At 47.3% G+C, this 18,448-nt stretch overlaps 1 protein-coding gene and 1 long non-coding RNA gene across 2 annotated transcripts in view; one reads left to right on the top strand and one right to left on the bottom strand.

Moving 5' to 3' along the window:
* Positions 1-1,094: 1,094 nt before the first annotated feature.
* On the bottom strand, positions 1,095-7,936 carry LOC311532366. The gene is made up of 3 exons (XR_014714371.1): positions 7,833-7,936; positions 7,438-7,484; positions 1,095-2,098 (listed from the first exon to the last, which is right to left on the bottom strand). It is a non-coding gene; the product is annotated as an uncharacterized lncRNA (long non-coding RNA).
* Positions 7,937-8,061: 125 nt separating this feature from the next.
* NUFIP2 (nuclear FMR1 interacting protein 2) overlaps positions 8,062-18,448 on the top strand; it is a 31,936-nt gene continuing 21,549 nt past the window's right edge. Inside the window, exons 1-2 of the mRNA XM_084650760.1 lie at positions 8,062-8,461; positions 15,593-17,305. Of these exons, the coding sequence (XP_084506886.1) occupies positions 8,221-8,461; positions 15,593-17,305 (1,954 nt within the window). The 5' untranslated portion in view covers positions 8,062-8,220. The remainder of the gene's footprint in view (positions 8,462-15,592; positions 17,306-18,448) is intronic.

Raw genomic sequence — 18,448 nt, 5'->3', positions numbered from 1 at the left:
GTTTGCTGATTATGATTATGGTGTCTATATGTGTGTATCATTCTGTAGTTGAAGTTATGAATATTGGCTCTATACTGTCTGTATTTCAAACTTATACTATGCATCTGGGTGATACCCCAGACAAGTTGGTGTCAGCTCTGCCTAGCCTGCTGGATGGCCCATTAAGGACCATCAGCTATACCACTGACCCACTGAGAGAAGGCAGACGCGCCTTGGGACTCAGCAAGGTCTGCAGGGACCTGCCTATGGACAGAACTCTGAGGCGTTTCCATGCCTTGTGATGGGCAGCTGGTCTCTGGGACAAAGAAAGCAGAGACCACACGGCAAGAGACTATAAAAAGCTGCTGCAGCTCCTCCATCTTGTCTTCAGTCCTGCTTCATACCTCTGGAGGGACTTTGCTACAAACGGAAGCTCTACACAAAAGACTGAAAGACCCATCCCAGCTGGGGATGTTCTCCAGAGACTTGATTTGAACCTGCCGTTTATTCCATCACTGCTAAAAGCCTGAACCAAGAACTTTGCCATTACTGTATGTCATTGATTCCATTTAACCAACTCTTGCTCTCATCTATATCTTTTTCCTTTTATGAATAAACCTTTAGATTTTAGATTCTAAAGGATTGGCAACAGCGTGATTTGTGGGTAAGATCTGTTTGTATATTGACCTGGGTCTGGGGCTTAGTCCTTTGGGATGGAGAGAACCATTTTTCTTTTACTGGGGTATTGGTTTTCATAACCATTCATCCCCATAACGAGTGGCCCTGGTGGTGATACTGGGAAACTGGAGTGTCTAAGGGAATTGCTTGTGTGACTTGTGGTTAGCCAGTAGGGTAAAACCAAGGTCCTCTCTGTTTGGCTGGTTTGGTTTGCCTTGGTGTGCAAAGGAACCCCAGCCTTGGGCTGTAACTGCCCTGCTTTAAGCAATTTGTCCTGAATTCAGAGTAGCAGCCGTGTTAGTCTGTATTCGCAAAAAGAAAAGGAGGACTTGTGGCACCTTAGAGAGGAACCAATTTATTGGAGCATGAGCTTTCGTGAGCGACAGCTCACTTCATCGGATCCGATGAAGTGAGCTGTCGCTCACAAAAGCTCATGCTCCAATAAATTGGTTCGTCTCTAAGGTGCCCCAAGTCCTCCTGTTCGTTTTGTCCTGAAATGGCACTCTCCGTCGGGTCCCGCCAGAACCAGCCTCGTTACAACAGGTAAGGTAGGAGCCAGCTCTGAATGAAAGACCTAGTAGTGCCACAGACCGTGCCCAAGCTCTGTGCCTGGTTGTGGGATTATTTGTCACCGGGAGTGGATGTGGAATTTGGGGACGATGCCCTCTTCCCCGTGCATGAGGCCTAGCAGACTGGTCACTCACAGACGTCGGCAGGAACAGCTGCAAGGAGGGAAAACATGGGAGAAGAGGGGGCGGGAGGAGCTGAACTTACCATTTCCCCTCCTGAGGGGCTTTGGAGAATGCAGTCCCTGTAGCTAAGTATGTTTAACACATTGTCTAACAAGCACAACATTGTTCACATTATTGATCTGAGGCTTAATCCAGCTTCAACGGAGTCAACGGGAGCCTGGCCTGGCCCTTATTCCTGAGTCACCGACATTTTGCCAGACTGAGAGCTGAATGGGGAATTTGCCACGGACTGCAGGGAATGCCCCTGTAACACTGCATGCAGTGGCAGAGGGCGAGTGCCAACCTCAGGGCAGACTGCTAGGAAGCAGGGCACAAACCCCAAATAGGCGGTGAGTTCGATACTTAGACTCCACCAACCAATTATCACATGTAAACTCTTCAGACACTAACAGGCTAACCCAGGCTAAGCAGCTGCGGATCTCTTGCTTATGCTGACAAACACTTTGCCCCTCAGAGTCCAAGCAGCGTAGAGATACCAAATTCCTTTTGTTTGGGGTTTTTTATCTCCCTCCTGCCCTGTACTCTGAGCTGCAAACTCAGCTGGTGGGGAGAGGAGAGGGAGAGAGTCCACTTGCACAACTCATCTTCATGGGGAGGAGACCAGAACAACAGAAGATTTTGGTCCTATTGCTGACAATATGCAAGGAAATTCCAGTTGCAATGTCCCACAATACTCTGTCTGGTAGCCCCTAAAAAGAACAAATTGCAACTACCTTTAATATGGACAGACAGATCACAACAAGAAATGCAAGACCTTTTTTTAAAAAAAACCAAGTGTTAAGCTGCTGTGTACCTTGTAATGTGTAAAAAGAAACTCAAATAGTGTGGAGGTTTAGCAAAGATCTCATTATGTTTCAGATTCCCCAAACCTCTAATAAGAAAAAATGTAAGTGTGGGAGTTAGAATTATGGTGGGAGAAGTTTTACCACCTACACAACAAAAATGCCCTCTGCTGTTGGATTTGTATACTGTCAACTACGTTTTGTATAAATCACATTTGTAATCTGTAAACTCTGTGGGGCAGTGACAGTCTTTGATAGTGCCCAGTGGGGCCCAGATTCTGACTGGCATCTCTGGGCACTACTGAATTATAACTATTAAAATTATGTATATTAAGGTTGCAAAGTCAAGCTCTCAAAAGTTAGGTAATGTCAGTTTTACGGTTATCTGTGAAAGGTTAATTCAGCCCCCTTGTGTGGAGGCCTTATGATTAAGGCTGCGATTTAGTCACGGAGGTCACGGAATCTGTGACTTCAAAAGACCTCTGTGACTTCAGCCAGCGCTGGCTGGGAGCGGCGGGGTAGTCCTGCAGCTCCTGGCCACCGTGAGGGGCAGGGGAGAGCCCCGCAGCTCCCCGCTGCCACTCCCAGCCACCACAGGAGGCAGGGGGGGGATCTGCTGCTCCTGGCCACCGGGGGTGGCAAGGGGGACCCGCACTGCTTCCGGCCACTTTGGGTGGCAACAATGACTCCCACCACTCCCCGCCCACACAGGCGTCAGGGGGGACCCGGCAGGGACAGGGCCGTCCCAAGGTGGATATGGAGCCCAGGACATAGGCGCAGAGTTTCTAATCTGCCGGGGGAGGGGGAGGCTCCCCCCAGCTCTGCCCAGGCCCCACCCCCACTCCATCCCTTGCCCCAAGGCCCCACCCCGCCCTCCTTTTTTCCACCCCCATTCCGCCCCACCTCTTCCCTGCCCAGTTCCACCTCCTCCCCTGAGTGTGCTGCGCCATGCCCTTGCTCCTCTCCCCTTCCCCCAGCACCTCCTGATGTCGCGGAATAGCTGATCCGAGGTAGGCAGTAGGCGCTGAGAAGGAGGGGGAGGCACTGATTGGCAGGGCCCGCTGGCAGGGACGAGGTGCTGGGGGGAGGTGCTGATTGGTGGTGCCCGCTGGCATAGGCAGGGCGCAGGGTGGTTGCCCCGATTTGCCATACCCAAGGGACAGCTCTGCCTGCCCCATAATGGAAATAAGGCATACATTTTTAACAGTGAGAGTAATTAACCATTGGAACAATTTACCAAGGGTCAGGGTGGATTCTCCATCCCTGATTATTTTTAAATCACCTTTGGAGGTTTTTCAAAAGATCTGCCCTAGGAATTATTGTAGGGCAGGTCTCTGGCCTGTGTTATCCAGGAGGTCAGACTAGATGATCACAGCGGTCCCTTCTGGGCTTCGAATCTATGACAACCCCCAGCCTGCCTTACTGATCTCCTTCTGTTCCTGACCTCCCCAGTTTGCCCTGTCCTCCTCTGCTTCTGTCCCTCCCCACCCTGCTCCTGTCTCTGCTCTGCTACTCCCCCCGCTGCATTCAAGTCAAGGTGCTTCTTCCTTCTCCTCCATGCTGCCTGTATACCACCAGAGAGCATTTTAAGAGAAAAGGAAAGACAGTCTCCCTACTCTAAGTTCTAGTACTAAGCACCACAGTGGCTCCTGAGGCCCAGGAACAGCAATTGCAGGGAAAGTAGTGCTAACCCCTGGCGCCCAGAGAGCTGCAATTCTGCCAAATGTTGGTGGATTTCACAATGAAGCAAAAAGCAGCTCTCTAACTCCAGAATGACACCCCCACTCTAGTCAAATTTCAAAGTCCCCGCTGCAAAACATTGCTACAATTTTTCAACAAAACCACTATCATAATTGTTTAACCTTGGCAAAACAGCCTATTTTCCTCTAACCGTGTTCTCAGAAATGACAGAATCATTTTTGATGAAGCTTTCCAGAATGATTTAGCCTGAGGCAGACACCAGCATGGAAAATGTCAGCCCAAACAGTTAAAATTTGGCAAAATACAAGGAAATGAAAACTGTCTTTCTTACAGCAGAAAGTGTTAGGCAACCTTAATTACAGGTGTTGTTGCCTGCTTCTCATATCATACTAATAATTTTCAAATTAGATCCTAAAAGGCATTAAACACAAATACAATACTGGAAGTTATAAGAATTCACAATTTCAATATAAATTTCAATATCAAACACATTTAAAATATATTTTAATGACAACCTAAAAATATAAAGAACATATGTATGTTACTGGTTTTATACTTGAGGGTTGAAGAGTCTCTTATTTAAGAAGCTCTGTCATCTAAAAATACTCCTGCAGCTACATTTTACTAATATAATTTCAAAAATGGTAAAGAATAATTCTGAGTAAGATATATTTTTGGTACTTCACATTTTTAGTTAATTTTAGTGCTGGTGAAAAATGCTGACAAACAGCCATGAGGACTGAAGGCCTCCGTTTCTCTGTTCTAGGTGTAGTGTTCTAGGTGCCATGCAATGAAACCATTCAGGTAAAGTTCTGATTAAAAGCTACATAAAAGTTGGCATGACAGACAAGTGTAACCTGGAACAGCATGTGCATTCACTGGCAGAGCTCTGAGCGTAAACTTGTCAGTGTTGTTCTGCTTCTAGGCAAAACTATAGGCTTCCAACTTGTCTGGGTGTCAAATTCAGCCCAAATACTCTGTACAGAGTAGTCAACATGACACGAATGGCATGAGAACACTTTTCATTTTGGAAGGCTGTCCCTAAAATAGGCTGTTTAAGGGTGAAAAGAGAATAGTGACGGGGCAACAGGTTTGTATAATTGTTGGTGGTGCCCAGAACGGGTTCAAATCCTGCCCCCTTCCCCCCCCCCCCATCTGCCTAAGGCTCTGGGAGAGAGTTTGGGTGCGGGAGGGGTGCAGGTTCTGGGCTGAGGCAGGGGAAAGACAGGAGGTAATTGTCCTGATCTGATCAGCACTGGTGAGGCCTCAGCTGGAGTACTGTGTCCAGTTATGGGTGCCAAACATTAGGAGTGATGTAAACAAATTGGAATGTTCAGAGGAGAACAACAAAAATGATAAAAGGTTCAAAAACCCTGACCTACTGAGGAAAGGTTAAAAAACTGGGTATGCTTAGTCTTGGAAAAAGGAGTCTGAGACATGCCCTGATAACAGTCCTCAAATATGTTAAGGACTTTTATAAGGAGAATGGTGATCAGTTGTTCTCCCATCCACTGAAGGTAGAACAAGAAGTAATGGGGTTAATCTGCAGGAAGGGAGATATAGGTTAGATATTAGGGAAAACTTTCGAACTATAAGGATGGTTAAGCTCTGGAACAGGCTTCCAACTGAGATTGTGGAATCCACAACGCTGGAGGATTTTAAGAACAGGTTAGGCAATATATGTAGACCATCCCTGCTAAGGATGGTGTACATATATTTGGTCCCGCTTCAGGGCAGAGGACTGGACTAGATGACCTCTTGAGGTCCTTTCCACCCTATGTTTCTCAGATTCTATGTCAACAAAATAATTCTAAGCCAAATAGTGCATAAATAACACTTATTTTCTTCCTTACTAGTATTGGTAATAACAAGGGATGGATGTTTCCTACTATGTGGAAACTTTTCTCACTAAAAGACACTCTCCTTGTAGTTTCAGAGTAACAGCCGTGTTAGTCTGTATTCGCAAAAAGAAAAGGAGGACTTGTGGCACCTTAGAGACTAACCAATTTATTTGAGCATGAGCTTTCGTGAGCTACAGCTCACTTCATCGGATGCGTACCGTGGAAACTGCAGAAGACATTATATACACACAGAGACCATGAAACAATACCTCCTCCCACCCCACTGTCCTGCTGGTAATAGCTTATCTAAAGTGATCAAGTTGGGCCATTTCCAGCACAAATCCAGGTTTTCTCACCATCTGACCCCCCCTCCCCCCCACAAACTCACTCTCCTGCTGGTAATACCCCATCCAAAGTGACCACTCTCTTCACAATGTGTATGATAATCAAGGTGGGCCATTTCCTGCACAAATCCAGGTTCTCTCACTCCCTCACCCCCCTCCAAAAACCACACACACAAACTCACTCTCCTGCTGGTAATAGCTCATCCAAAGTGATCACTTTCCCTACAATGTAGTTGTACTTGTAGTTGTTTTCCTCATTTGTTTTGCCAAATTTTGTGTTGTACATGATTGAAGAGTTGCACGGGTACTTAAGTGATGAGATCTAGGTAAGAGGGTCCCTGAGTGTTCGAGTGATGAGTTATTGATAGCTTGTTGTGAATGGTGCAAAGCAAGGATACAACATCCTGCAAAGGTCATAGAGAATCTTGTCTGTCCCACATGTAACCATGTTTTGAATTGGTCTGACCTAGCATGTTCACTTACAGTGTTTGCTGAATCTTTGTATATTGACATCAATGTGAGATTCCATCATTTCTGTTTTGTGTTTTGTTTAGTTGGTTGAGCGTGCTTTCATCTGATAATCTGCTACTGGAGTTCTAGAATAAGACAGTATGTCCCAGCTCTCTCAGCCTACTCCTGTAGTTGAATTAAATTTCTTTCTGAAGAAGCTGTGACCCTGACCAGGGGTGTTGGAGAGCCATTGAACCAAACTGTAAACGCTGCATATAATGGAAACCTCTTCAAGCAAGGGGATGTGGCAGCACCCACAGCACCCCTAGTTCCAACACCTAAGACTCTGACATCTTAAATAGTAAGTGTTAGTGCAAATACAATAATTTATAATTTGCTAATTTAAATCCCTGGCTCAATCAATTTCAGTTTGCTAATTTTAAAAGTTATTTAAACTAAATTCTGCTAAAAACATACACCCATGCAACCTCACTGACGTAAATGGGATTGCCTGGAAAGTGATGGCAGGATTTGGCTCATTTATATTTAAATGAGTATTTGCTTCTTCCCAACCTTCCTATTCTTCCTCTAATTTGATCCTGCAGTGAAGTCATAATCTGAATCAGGACATGACATTCAGTTCCAGGATGTGAGATTGTAGAGTTGCAAAATAGAATTATGACAGACTTTTCTGCAGAATCGGAAGAAAGCTTTTATTCAATCCTTAAAGCCTGAAATAATGGCAATGGGAATACAAAAAATGACCGGCCAAATACGCTGTTTTGGGGTGAGTTCTTTCCCCCCCTAATTTAACTATTATTAGAAAAAAACATGGTAAAATATCCACCCCCCCTTTCATTTAAACTAGTCCTAAATCAGACCTTTCTCTTAGCAGCAAAACTGATCTTACCTGCAGTGTTTCATTTCCTTTTAGAAACTTTAAATGTTGATTCTTCCCTGTACAAAGGAAAAATTGGTTAAAACTGCACTCTGCCCTTTTAGAAAATTACACAGACACTACCCTGTGGAGTTTTATAATCCCTCCATGGAAATGGAGAGATTAGCATCTGAATGCAATGCAAAATGGATCCAGAATACAAAATGATTTGCAGGCTTCTTTAAACGTTTGCATTATTTATCTATGTGAATGACTGTCCAGTTGGGTTGCTGGCATTTTCCTTGTGCTTCAGCTCCCCTCCTTCGTTAGAAAAATAAACTAAGGAGAGAACCTGCAGTTTGCGAAAGGGGAGGGGAGGGGAGGGGAGGAAACAGAGTCGATGCAGAGGGAAAGCAAAGTAAAAGTACCGATCGGATTGCTCCAGAAATGGAATCTGCTTGGCTCCACTGAAACCTGCTCGCCGGCGGGGCGTGTGGAAAGTGCCGTTTGCAGGAAGCAGAGCGAAGGCGGCAGGCAGAGCCCAGAGTGCTGACGTTGGAGGCCCCACCCTGGGGAGGTTGCAGAGGGTAAATGGTACGGCGCTGGGCGGGGGGGCCGGGCCGTGGGCGGGGACGGGGGCCCTGGACGCTTCCCCATTGCTGGAGCGGCGCCGTCAGTCTGCGCCGATCCCCCAGTCAAGCGGAGCCCGAGCGCAGGAGCCACTCTGCTCGCCTGCCCCGGCCGGAGCGCGAGCCCGTGTGCGCCCGGCGAGCCGCCCCGCGTCCGCACGGTGCCGCAGCCCGCGAGCCCCTTTCAATGGAGGAGCAGCCCGGCCCGCCCCAGCCGCCGCCGCCGCCGCCCCACCACCCCCCGCACCACCACCACCACCACCATTACTACTACTACAACCACAACCACCACCACCACCTCCTCCCGCAGAGCCCCTACCTGCCGCACGGCGCCGACGCCGGCCCCAAGGCCGCGCCCAAGCCGCTGCTCAAACATGAGCCCAAGCACGCGGGCCCGCAGCCCCAGGACGCGCCGAAGAAGAAAACAGGTGCGGGAGGCCCGGGGCCGGGAGGGGGGAGGCCGGGGGCCGGGAGGGGGGAGGCCCGGGGCCGGGAGGTCGGCGGGGAGGGAAGCCGGGGAGCGGGCCCGGGGACCGCGGGGGAGAGGGGGACCAAGCCAGGGGTGGGGGCGGGCAGGGGTCGGGCTGGGACTCGGGCCGGGGAGCGGGGGTCCCGGCAGGCGCGCGGGGGGTGGCCGTGACGGCGGAGGAGGGGAGCGGCCCGGCCGGCGTGACCTTCCCGGCGGCGGGGGCGGCGCGGTCTCGGCGGGGGCGGCCCGGCTCCCCTCGGGCGGGGGCTCGGCCCGGCTCCCCTCCCCCGGCCCGGCTGGAACATTCTCCGCGGCTCTCGGGCCGCTTCCTGTCCGCCATGTTGGGAGCCGGGCCCGGCGCGGGGAGCCGCCGGCCGGGCCTTGGACCCCCCCCCCCCGCGCCGGCCCCACCCGGGCCCGCCGCCCGCCGCAGCGGCCCCCGGCTGGGCCTGGGCGGGGGCGGCCGCTCCGGGCCCGCTCTGTGGGGCCGGCGGCTCGGCGCGGCCTGCGCGGGGCTCGGCTCAGCGGGCACGTTTCCCGCGCCCCGGCTGGGCGCCGAGCGGCGCGGGGGGGCCGAGGGGGTGAGGCGCCCTGTGGGGGGGGGCAATGGGGAGGAGGGTGAGGCGCCCTGTGGGGGGGGCGGCCGGGGGGCCGCGCGCGGGGCCGGAGGGGCTGGGCGGGGGAGGGGGGCGGCCGGGGGGGGGCGAGGCGGCCTGGCCGGGGGGCCGCGCGGGGGGGGCGAGGCGGCCTGGGCGGGGGAGGGGGGCGGCCGGGGGTTTGCGCGCGGGGCCGGGGGGGGCGAGGCGGCCTGGGCGGGGGGCCGCGGGCCGCGCGGGGGGGGGCGAGGCGGCCTGCGCGGGGGGGGGCCGCGCGCGGGGCCTAGGCGCTCGGCGGCGGCGGGCAGGGCCGCGTGGGGCGCTGGCGGGGCCAGGCCCGGCGCTCTGGGTGGGACGGGCGGGGGCTGGGCGGGGAGGCCGGCCCGGCCCGGCCCCTGGCAGTGGCAGCACATGGCCGGGGGGGCTGGCACGTTGGGGTGAACCCCGCTCAGCCCGGCTGCGGGGGCCGGCTCCCGCCCAGCGCCTTGGCTTGCAACGTTTGGGCGGCCTGGCCCCGGGCCTGGGGGCACGGGGCAGGGGAGGTTTTATTCCGAATAGAGGTACTCATTTGTGCAGCAAAGATGGCTATGTTTAGCCTCCCCCCCCCAGTCCTTTGTGTGAGCCGAGTAGAGACTGGCCCGTTCCCCCTGGGATCCGAGTTGGAGGGGGTGGGAAGTGGAGATGTACAGACTTGACCTTAGGTTTGTTTAATGTACATTTTGTTCGAAAGCTCCCCACTGTAAGTGCAGACAAACACTGGGTTGTAGGTTCGCCAGCGATTGGAGGGAAGCACCTTGCTCCTCTGGAGTCAGACCTTCAGTAAGCAGGATTAAGCTTAAATTGATTTTATTAGGGCTCCATGTTTGTGACAGGTTCTAGAACATCGCATTGAAATACAAAATTTCAGTGCAATGTACATTCAAACACCACTCTTCAGGAAACCTTTTGTGCCCTTCAAATGCAGGCAATGGCAGCTTTGCCTCCATGTCTGGAGAAACTGGGGAATTCTTTAGACTCTATGAGAAAATTTAGCTGGTGTTCTGTATTTGCTGAAGGCTCAAAGAAATTACTCTGCTAATAACATAACAGCAATAGATTTTTAAGGCCCTGATTCTGTGAGTGGAATCTTAGACTCATTTGGATTTTCATCACAATTAATGGGACTCCACATGGGGATATGGGCCCGCCTGCTCAGATCTGGTTGCAGGATTAGGACCTGAGAAATAAAACTCTCTGTACAATATGGGGTCTTTCAGTCTCTCAGATCTCAAGTGCTTTTTGGGTATATTGAGGGACTGTTTTATCACCACTGAAAAGCTGCAACCTCATGGGTGCAGTAGTTTAACAAATAACACAGAAACCCTACGTAATGGTTTAAGGCTGCAAAGTCAAGAATCCCACATTCATTTGAAACTATGGGTGTGACCTTAGACACATTTGAATTTGGCCAGGACACACTGTACATTCTTCACCAGGGCAAGGGTATCATTAATAACGTAAGGGGTCAGGACCTTAGTTTTTCATCTTTTGCCATAGATGGCAATTCCGGCCAATGCAGTGCATCTCTCGCCTCCCAGCATTATCCTGGCGTGTACTGAATTAATGCCTCTACTACTGAATGGCTTATTCAGTCATCAGCACCTTTAGAAGTAGGCTACCCGCCTGCCACTACAGACCAAATGTTGTCATTCCTTGGCCTAGTCTACACCTAAAATTTAGGTCAGCCTACCTACATCACTCAGGGATGTGGAAAAATTTTACAGTGCAACATAGTTAGGTCGACCTAACCCACACTGTAGGTGCAGCTATGTTGATGAAATAATTTCTGTGGACCTAGCTACCACCTCTTGAGGGGGTAGATTTACTACAGTAGTCAAAAACACCCTTCCATTGCTGTAGCATGTGTCTACACTACAGTGATGTAGTTGCAGGTGTGCCTCTGTAGCACTTGTAGTGTGGACATACCCTTGGTTTGTGAGAGCGCAGGCTGAGGTAGTATAGTTGTGCTACTAAAAAGCCCAGTAACGCTGTTGGCTGGTGGTATGAAATGGCTATGTGCACAGAGGACATTTTTTTCTTCTTGAAGAATTAAAACTAAATGAACCGTAAATTCCCACAATGGTCCTATAATATATAAGAATGTGTGTTCTCATTAGAACTAATGCTGCTCTTATCCCCAGCACAAGAGTGGTTAATAACCTTCACTTATGCCTTCAGGATGTGGGCTTTCAGCACGGCCACCATGACACCACCACTGAGCTTGGAGCATGGGTGTAAGTCGTCGTGCCAAGTGCTGGCAGATCTCTTCCCCTGTCCCGGCATTATTTTGTCTAGCTAGTGTATTTTAAAAATAAAATGTATTGGTACTTGTCCATAACTAAAACAATTGGCCAAATTAGAAAATGTGATATAAGATCACAAATAACACTACACATTCATTAATTCTCCACACAATACAGCATCAGTATTTTAAGCTTCATAAAGCTTCCTGGGAGAGTGACAGCACATTGTCTCTTTGTGATTAGAAAATCATTCCTTTCTGGTTTTCTTTCTTTGCCTGCGAATTAGGTATATGTTGCAACTGCTCTGCAATATCTTTTCAATACCCAGGTAAAATCCTAGCTCTTGTATTAGTGGAAGGAAGGCTGTATTCAAAAGTAGAGATCCCAGCCACTTGCCTGGGGGCTTGATTCTGCTTCCAAGGAAGTCCATGGAAAAACTCACATTGCCTTCAGTGGTGTGAGACTGGTCTTTAAGTGATTTTATAACTGGCAGTCCAGATGGTCCTTCAGAGCATTCATTCCAAATACCTCACTTCCATTAATTGAAAACTAAACTGTGGGTAAGGATCTTGATCCTAAATCCATTGAAGTCACTCTGGAGTTTTTCTGTTGACTTCATTAGACTCTGCATGGGACTGGGATTCCTAAATTCTGTTTTCAAGGAACTGAAGGGAAGAGTCTCCAGACATTTCTCTGGCCCACAAACCACTTTAATGACAGAAAAATAAAAATAATCTTAAAACTTATCTATTTCCCTGTTACAGAAGGTTATTTGTATGTTGGGTGAATAAGACCATCAGCACAGAAATTTGGAATTGTGTTAGCATCTTTCTGCCAAGAACAGTATTTAAACATGGTTCTCCAGAAAAGTGGTAGCTAAAGCAGACTGATCCCCACCCGCACAGAGTCCGCTCCACACCCACACAGATCACATTGCAGGATTGGGGTCATGGTTTCAAATCTGTGTGGCCAGGGCTTTGTTTTTAAAACTTGTATTACTGTTGCTTGTGAAAGTTTTGAACACTTAATGGTATGTTATAGTAAAGTTTAGAAAGCTGTTAGCATGCCATGTGCATTTAGTCTTTTTAAAACGTTCTTTTGCTGGCTACCCAAAAGGCTATTAGGGACTTGGACTGTATTAAAAATAGATGTCAAGGTGCCCCAAACCTGCATGCTAACGAGCCTTACACAAACATCTGCAGGTGAGTGTAATAGGGGACTGACTAGGTATATGGTGAAACAAGCTATTAAGCAAAATAACTGAATAAAAATAACACCCAAGTTAACTTTCCAATATATCTGAAAGCCATAGTGTGCCTTTGGACTAATGCCTGTCAAATTCCAGTTTAAAAATGCCCTTCTGAGGTCGTCTTTGGGGTCTCATGGCCAAACAAAACACCTGGAAACATACTTCTGTGTGTTTCTAAAACTTGACAGTGGCAGAATAAGCTTCTCTATTTGAAGTGCATTTTTACAGCTGTGAAGCGAAGACCTTGTATTTCAAGCATTAGCTTAGAGAGAATTTAGGCTGTTCATGTAAATGCTTGAAAACTGGAACTTTAAACTGTTGACACTCTTAATAAAGTCAAAAGCAAAATCCATTAGTTTTTCTCACTCCTGATGCATAGTGGTCTTATGATCATTCTCTTTATTTTGTTTTATTAAATAGAGATGTCAGAAATCTGAGTCACAAAAGGCCTTATACGGTATCTTATCCTTGAAAAGACTTGCTCTCTGCATGTCACCCTGAAACTAATTTTCAATCCTTGGCTCATCCATTAGAATTCCATCAGTCTGTGCATCGTTTGGTTGAAGTATTTATGGTCAACAATATGAATACAGTTACATTATTGGAAAATTTATAGCAGTTGCTGATAGTCACACAGTGTCTTACCTTGTTTAACCTACCTCAACAAGCTGAGCGATGGGGTTCTTGCAGGAATCTCCATGGTTCAGAGTTCCACAAGATATGACCACATACCCTCGGATGCACGGCAGCTGTATGCACGACAAGCACTGCAGCAACCCAGCTGCAGCTGTGCCGTTGCAGTGTAGACGCTACAGCAATAAAAGGGGTTTTCCTGTAGCAGTAGTAAAGCCACCCCCTTGAGAGGTGTAGCATCTGTGTTGCACGGGGCCTGAACTTTTTCATAGCCCTGAGCGATGTAGCTAAGTTGACCTTAGTTTTAGTTGTAGACCCGGCAGGAGTGTTTAGGATGCAAGATCCCTTAATTTTGAAAGGTTTCAGAGTAGCAGCCGTGTTAGTCTGTATTCACAAAAAGAAAAGGAGGACTTGTGGCACCTTAGAGACTAACCAATATGGTTAAACGTATGGAGTGGAAATCTATTATTGGTTAGTCTCTAATGTGCCACAAGTACTCCTTTTCTTTTTTTTAATGTTGAGAGTGACAGTTTTTAGCATAGCAGTTAAAGAATAACAACATTTCTGTTGGAAAATATTTGTTCTGGACTTGCTAGACCAGCGTGTCACCTGCATTACTCCATTTTTACAACAGTGTAACTGAATCAGGCCCAAAATGTTTTCTGTTGAGGAGAACACATGGGTTTTCTTGCATCTGAAAAGTTCGACACACTCAAGCCATATTAAGGTAATTTGAGGTCCCGGAGATGCCAGGACATGGTGGGGGGACCCTTCTGGTCCCACCTGCCCTTGAATTGGCAGTAGTGATCACTCCACCCACCCAGCCCCAAAAAATGTTGGGGGCAACACCATGGATCCTCTTCCTCCTCCCAAGAGCTCCAGCAGGCCCCCCCTTCCAAAGGGGTGGCAGCAGGGAACTCCATTACTCGTTATGGTGGGTGGACTGAGCCCACTGCATTCTTCCCCGGTCACAAATCTAGTCCTCTGTTGATGTAGTGATGGTGGGGCCATCCAGAGCGGTAGGTCTTGGAGTTTTGCACCATTGACGTGCATGCGACAGTTCATGCTTTTCTGCAGACATCAATGCATCAGTTGCACCTGGTCATGTTTTTGAATTTCTCTTTGCAACCACAAGGGCTAGAAACCTACTTTTTATTTTTATGAAAGCTGAGATTCTGACATAATCGCATGATTCAATGAGGTGGGGACCTAGGTAAGGGCCTATGTTTTCTGTGCCTGAATCCAGATCTGCCAATACTTCTGTTTTCCACAGGATGCCCTTTTAATACTGTAGTTTTTCAGTGGCTTGGCCTCACACTGATGGAAAAAAGAACAGGAGGACTTGTGGCACCTTAGAGACTAACCAATTTATTTGAGCATACGCTTTCGTGAGCTACAGCTCACAATGCATCCGATGAAGTGAGCTGTAGCTCACGGAAGCTTATGCTCAAATAAATTGGTTAGTCTCTAAGGTGTCACAAGTCCTCCTTTTCTTTTTACGAATACAGACTAACACGGCTGCTACTCTGAAACTGATGGAAAAGTTCACCTGAAGAATTGAAGATTGTTTCTTTCCAGTCGTGTTATCTTTTTAAAGCTAATAACTCGAGCAGGGAAGTGGTGGGCCTCCTATTGCTTCTAACACTATTCTGAAATGGAGTGAGGTAACATTACAAAGGGAAATTTTCTAAAAGCATTTCCAAAGCTGATGAGCACTGGAAAATGTAGATCACAGGTGGTACTTAAGGAGAGGATGAAGTGAGAGTTAGGGCTATTTGTCTCTAACTGTCCTGGGCGCAAAAAACAGCATTTGAGAAACAATGACAAGGTGGAAATGTAATCAGTGGCTGAATTGGATGAAGTCCTGTTGATCAACAGGGACTCTGAAGTAGCTTGTGTAGCAGTGTCCTAAGCATTCTTAAACTTATCGGAATCAAACCATATGAAAATCCACAATAACATTGCAGTTCTCTTCAGCATTGTGAATAGCCTGATTGCTTTCTGTATGCAAAGGGATATATTATTTTAAAAAATAAGAGCTAAGAGGCCTGCTAAATGCTCTATTGCATGTTAGAGTCCATAGAGAAGTGTTTCCTTTTAGTGGGCTTTATGTGCTTAACTCCCATCATTGAGGTGAGACCATACCCTTTACTTTGACATTAAGTGGTAAGGACCTGCTTTCATATATCAAAGAGTGGACACTTTTTACTCTTTTTTTTTTAAAAAGCTGGTTATGCTTAGGGGTTTAATTATAGCGTTTTTTTTTCAATCAGAAGTTTAACATTTCACTTTTTAATTCTTGTCTTTTTGTTGTTTTTTGCCTGTTTTAGGCTATGGAGAGCTAAATGGTAACGCAGGAGAAAGAGAAGTATCATTAAAGGGCCTGTGTGCTGATGAAACCACCAACCCATCTTCCAGGGTACCAAATGGCAGCCAGCAACTTGTAGACACTAATGTAAACCCAAAGCAGACTGTTAAGGTCAGCACCTTTGGGAAAGCTGGAATCAAACCCAAGAACTTCATTCAGAAAAACAGTATGGACAAAAAGAATGAAAAAATTTATGAGAATAAACTTAGAGAAAATCAATCCTCAGACAAACCAGAGGCAGTATCTATTCCAAATGGTGTTGTAACAAATAGTTCTGGTTATATCACTAATGGTTATGTAGGCAAAGGGGCAGATAACGATGGCAGTGGGTCTGAGAGTGGATATACCACACCTAAGAAACGGAAAGGCAGGCGTAACAGTGCCAAGGGTTGTGAGAACTTGAATCTGGTGCAGGACAAAATAATGCAACAGGAGGTCAATACCCCATCCTTAAAACAGGAACTTGAGAGTTTCAAGACTGACTATAGTGAACAAAAGGGAAACAGAGTTGACAATACTAAGCCTGTTTGGAAGTATGAAGCTGGGGCTGGAGGAGCAGGCCGTGGGAAAACTGGGGTTGGGGAGGTGCAACGAAAAAACTCTGATGCCAAACCTGGGATTAGCAGCAAAAAGTTTGATGACCGGCCCAAGGGGAAGCATGCATCAGCGGCTGCATCAAAAGAGGACTCGTGGACCCTGTTTAAACCACCCCCAGTTTTTCCAGTGGACAACAGCAGTGCTAAAATAGTTCCTAAAATAAGTTATGCAAGCAAAGTTAAAGAAAACCTCAACAAAGCAGCTCAAAACCCATCTTCTCTGTCTTCATCGTCGTCGTCTTCATCTACTGGAGAAATACAGGCCCAAATGCCGAGTCGACTGTCCCAAGTCCCCATGTCTGCTATGAAGTCTGTTACTTCTGCTAGCTTTTCAAATGGGCCCATTTTAGCAGGGACTGATGGGAATGTATATTCCCCAGGGAGCCAGCCACTGCTCACAACGGCTGCCAGTACTGTACCATCAGCCTCTCCTGAGTCAGTACACCAGGACATAAGTGCAGCTTCACCAGCCACTGAACAAAAGAAGTCTAGCCTTTTTATCTACCCTTCAAATATGCAATCTGTGCTTTTGGGCACAGCACAGGTGGATCTGCCATCTCAGACAAATCAGCAGAACCTGGGGGATATCTTCCAGAACCAGTGGGGTTTATCATTTATAAATGAGCCCAGTGCTGGGCCTGAGACTGTTCTGGGGAAATCAACGGATAATAAAATAATGGAAGTGACATTTCAAGGGGAATATCCTGCCACTTTGGTTTCACAGGGTGCTGAAATCATTCCCTCAGGAACTGAACAACCTGTGTTTCCTAAGGCTTATGAGCTGGAAAAACGGACTAGCCCTCAAATACTTAGTGGTATTATAAAGCCTGGGACTGCTAGTGAGATTGGAGTCTTGTCTTTGGAACCACATCACATAGGTGACCTGCAAATGGCAGACACCAGTAGCCAAGGTGCTTTAGTGTTCCTTTCAAAGGACTATGAACTAGAGAATCCCTTGGCTTCTCCTACGAACAATTTGTTAGCCTCCGCCAAAGATCAGAGGTACCAGAGAGGCCTAGAAAGGAAAGATAGCTGGGGTTCTTTTGACCTGAGGGCTGCTATTGTATATCACACTAAAGGTAATGGTTCAACTTGTTTCCTAATGGGTCTCTCTCTTAATTGGTTTGGGAAAATCCAATCCTGTAAAGGTTGCATCCCTTGATTTTAAGAACGGCCTTCTTGCTCCGTCTTTGATGGCCATAGCAGAATAAGAATGTTTGTTTTTAAAATACTCTAGCAGTTACTTGATTTATTCATTCAAGCTATGTTAAAGGTGCTCATTTCTCTGTTCATGTGGGTAAGTGTGTGAGATTTGGTAGAAGTAATAGTTACAGCTGTTTTACCTTTGGTGCATGTTTGTGTCAGACTCATGTACGGTAAGTAGATCTTCCAAAACTTCCTGATGTTGAAGGGGGTGAAAGCTCAGCAATGGACCCACTGGTTTACCTGGTCTGTTCCTCTTGTTTTAAGGCTGTCTGTCTCCAACAACACTTCAGGGGTTGCTCTTAAAAAAAGAGCTAGGTGTCTGATACGTGGCATGGATATTTACAGCCAGGAGCCAATAGAATAAAATGACTAAAATTACCCCTCATTCTTGTTTGGCTCAGAAGTTTCTGGATGTTCACAAGCTCTCTGCCTCTTCTTGACCGCTCTGCAGTTCAGTTAGCTAGATGCTCCCTTGGCTTGCTGTTGCTTATCTACCTTTTGGGCAATTCCCTTTTATTTTATTTTTTGCTACCTCTTCTCACCAACACCCCCTCCCCTTCAAAAAAAAAAAAAAAAAAAAAAAGGGTGCTCCAGGCAGCCTTACATGAAGTATTCCTTTCGGGGGAGAGCTGAATGATAGCTGCTCAGAAGTGGGGGACAAGATTTCTTTCATGGCTTAAGTGGAAATTTAATGCATTATGACCTATTGCAGAGTGCAAAATTACCTCTCCAAGGTCTTCACAATTCGTTCAGGTGAAGCTTAGAAATCTTGGTGGCTTTGTTTGTTGTTAAGCAACTCAAAAATTATCCCGGGTCAGTGTAATTTCTTAACCCTTTATGCTCTAGTATTCTCACTGGGAATAACAACCTAGTGTCTGTCAATTTATTTTTATCTACACTTTCAGGGTTTCTTTTAGTCATGAAGCAGAGCTTTAGAATTGAGTGTTCCTTGCACCTGTTGAGTCTTGAATCTCGGCCAGCTTTTCAGAGAAAATCAGGGACATTGGGAAGTAAAG

Source organism: Lepidochelys olivacea (genome assembly GCF_965140295.1).
Source record: "Lepidochelys olivacea isolate rLepOli2 genome assembly, chromosome: 17".
Classification (NCBI taxonomy): Eukaryota; Metazoa; Chordata; order Testudines; family Cheloniidae; genus Lepidochelys; species Lepidochelys olivacea.
The sequence above is the reverse complement of the archived record's forward strand: the minus strand, read 5'-3'. Positions and strand labels throughout refer to the sequence as shown.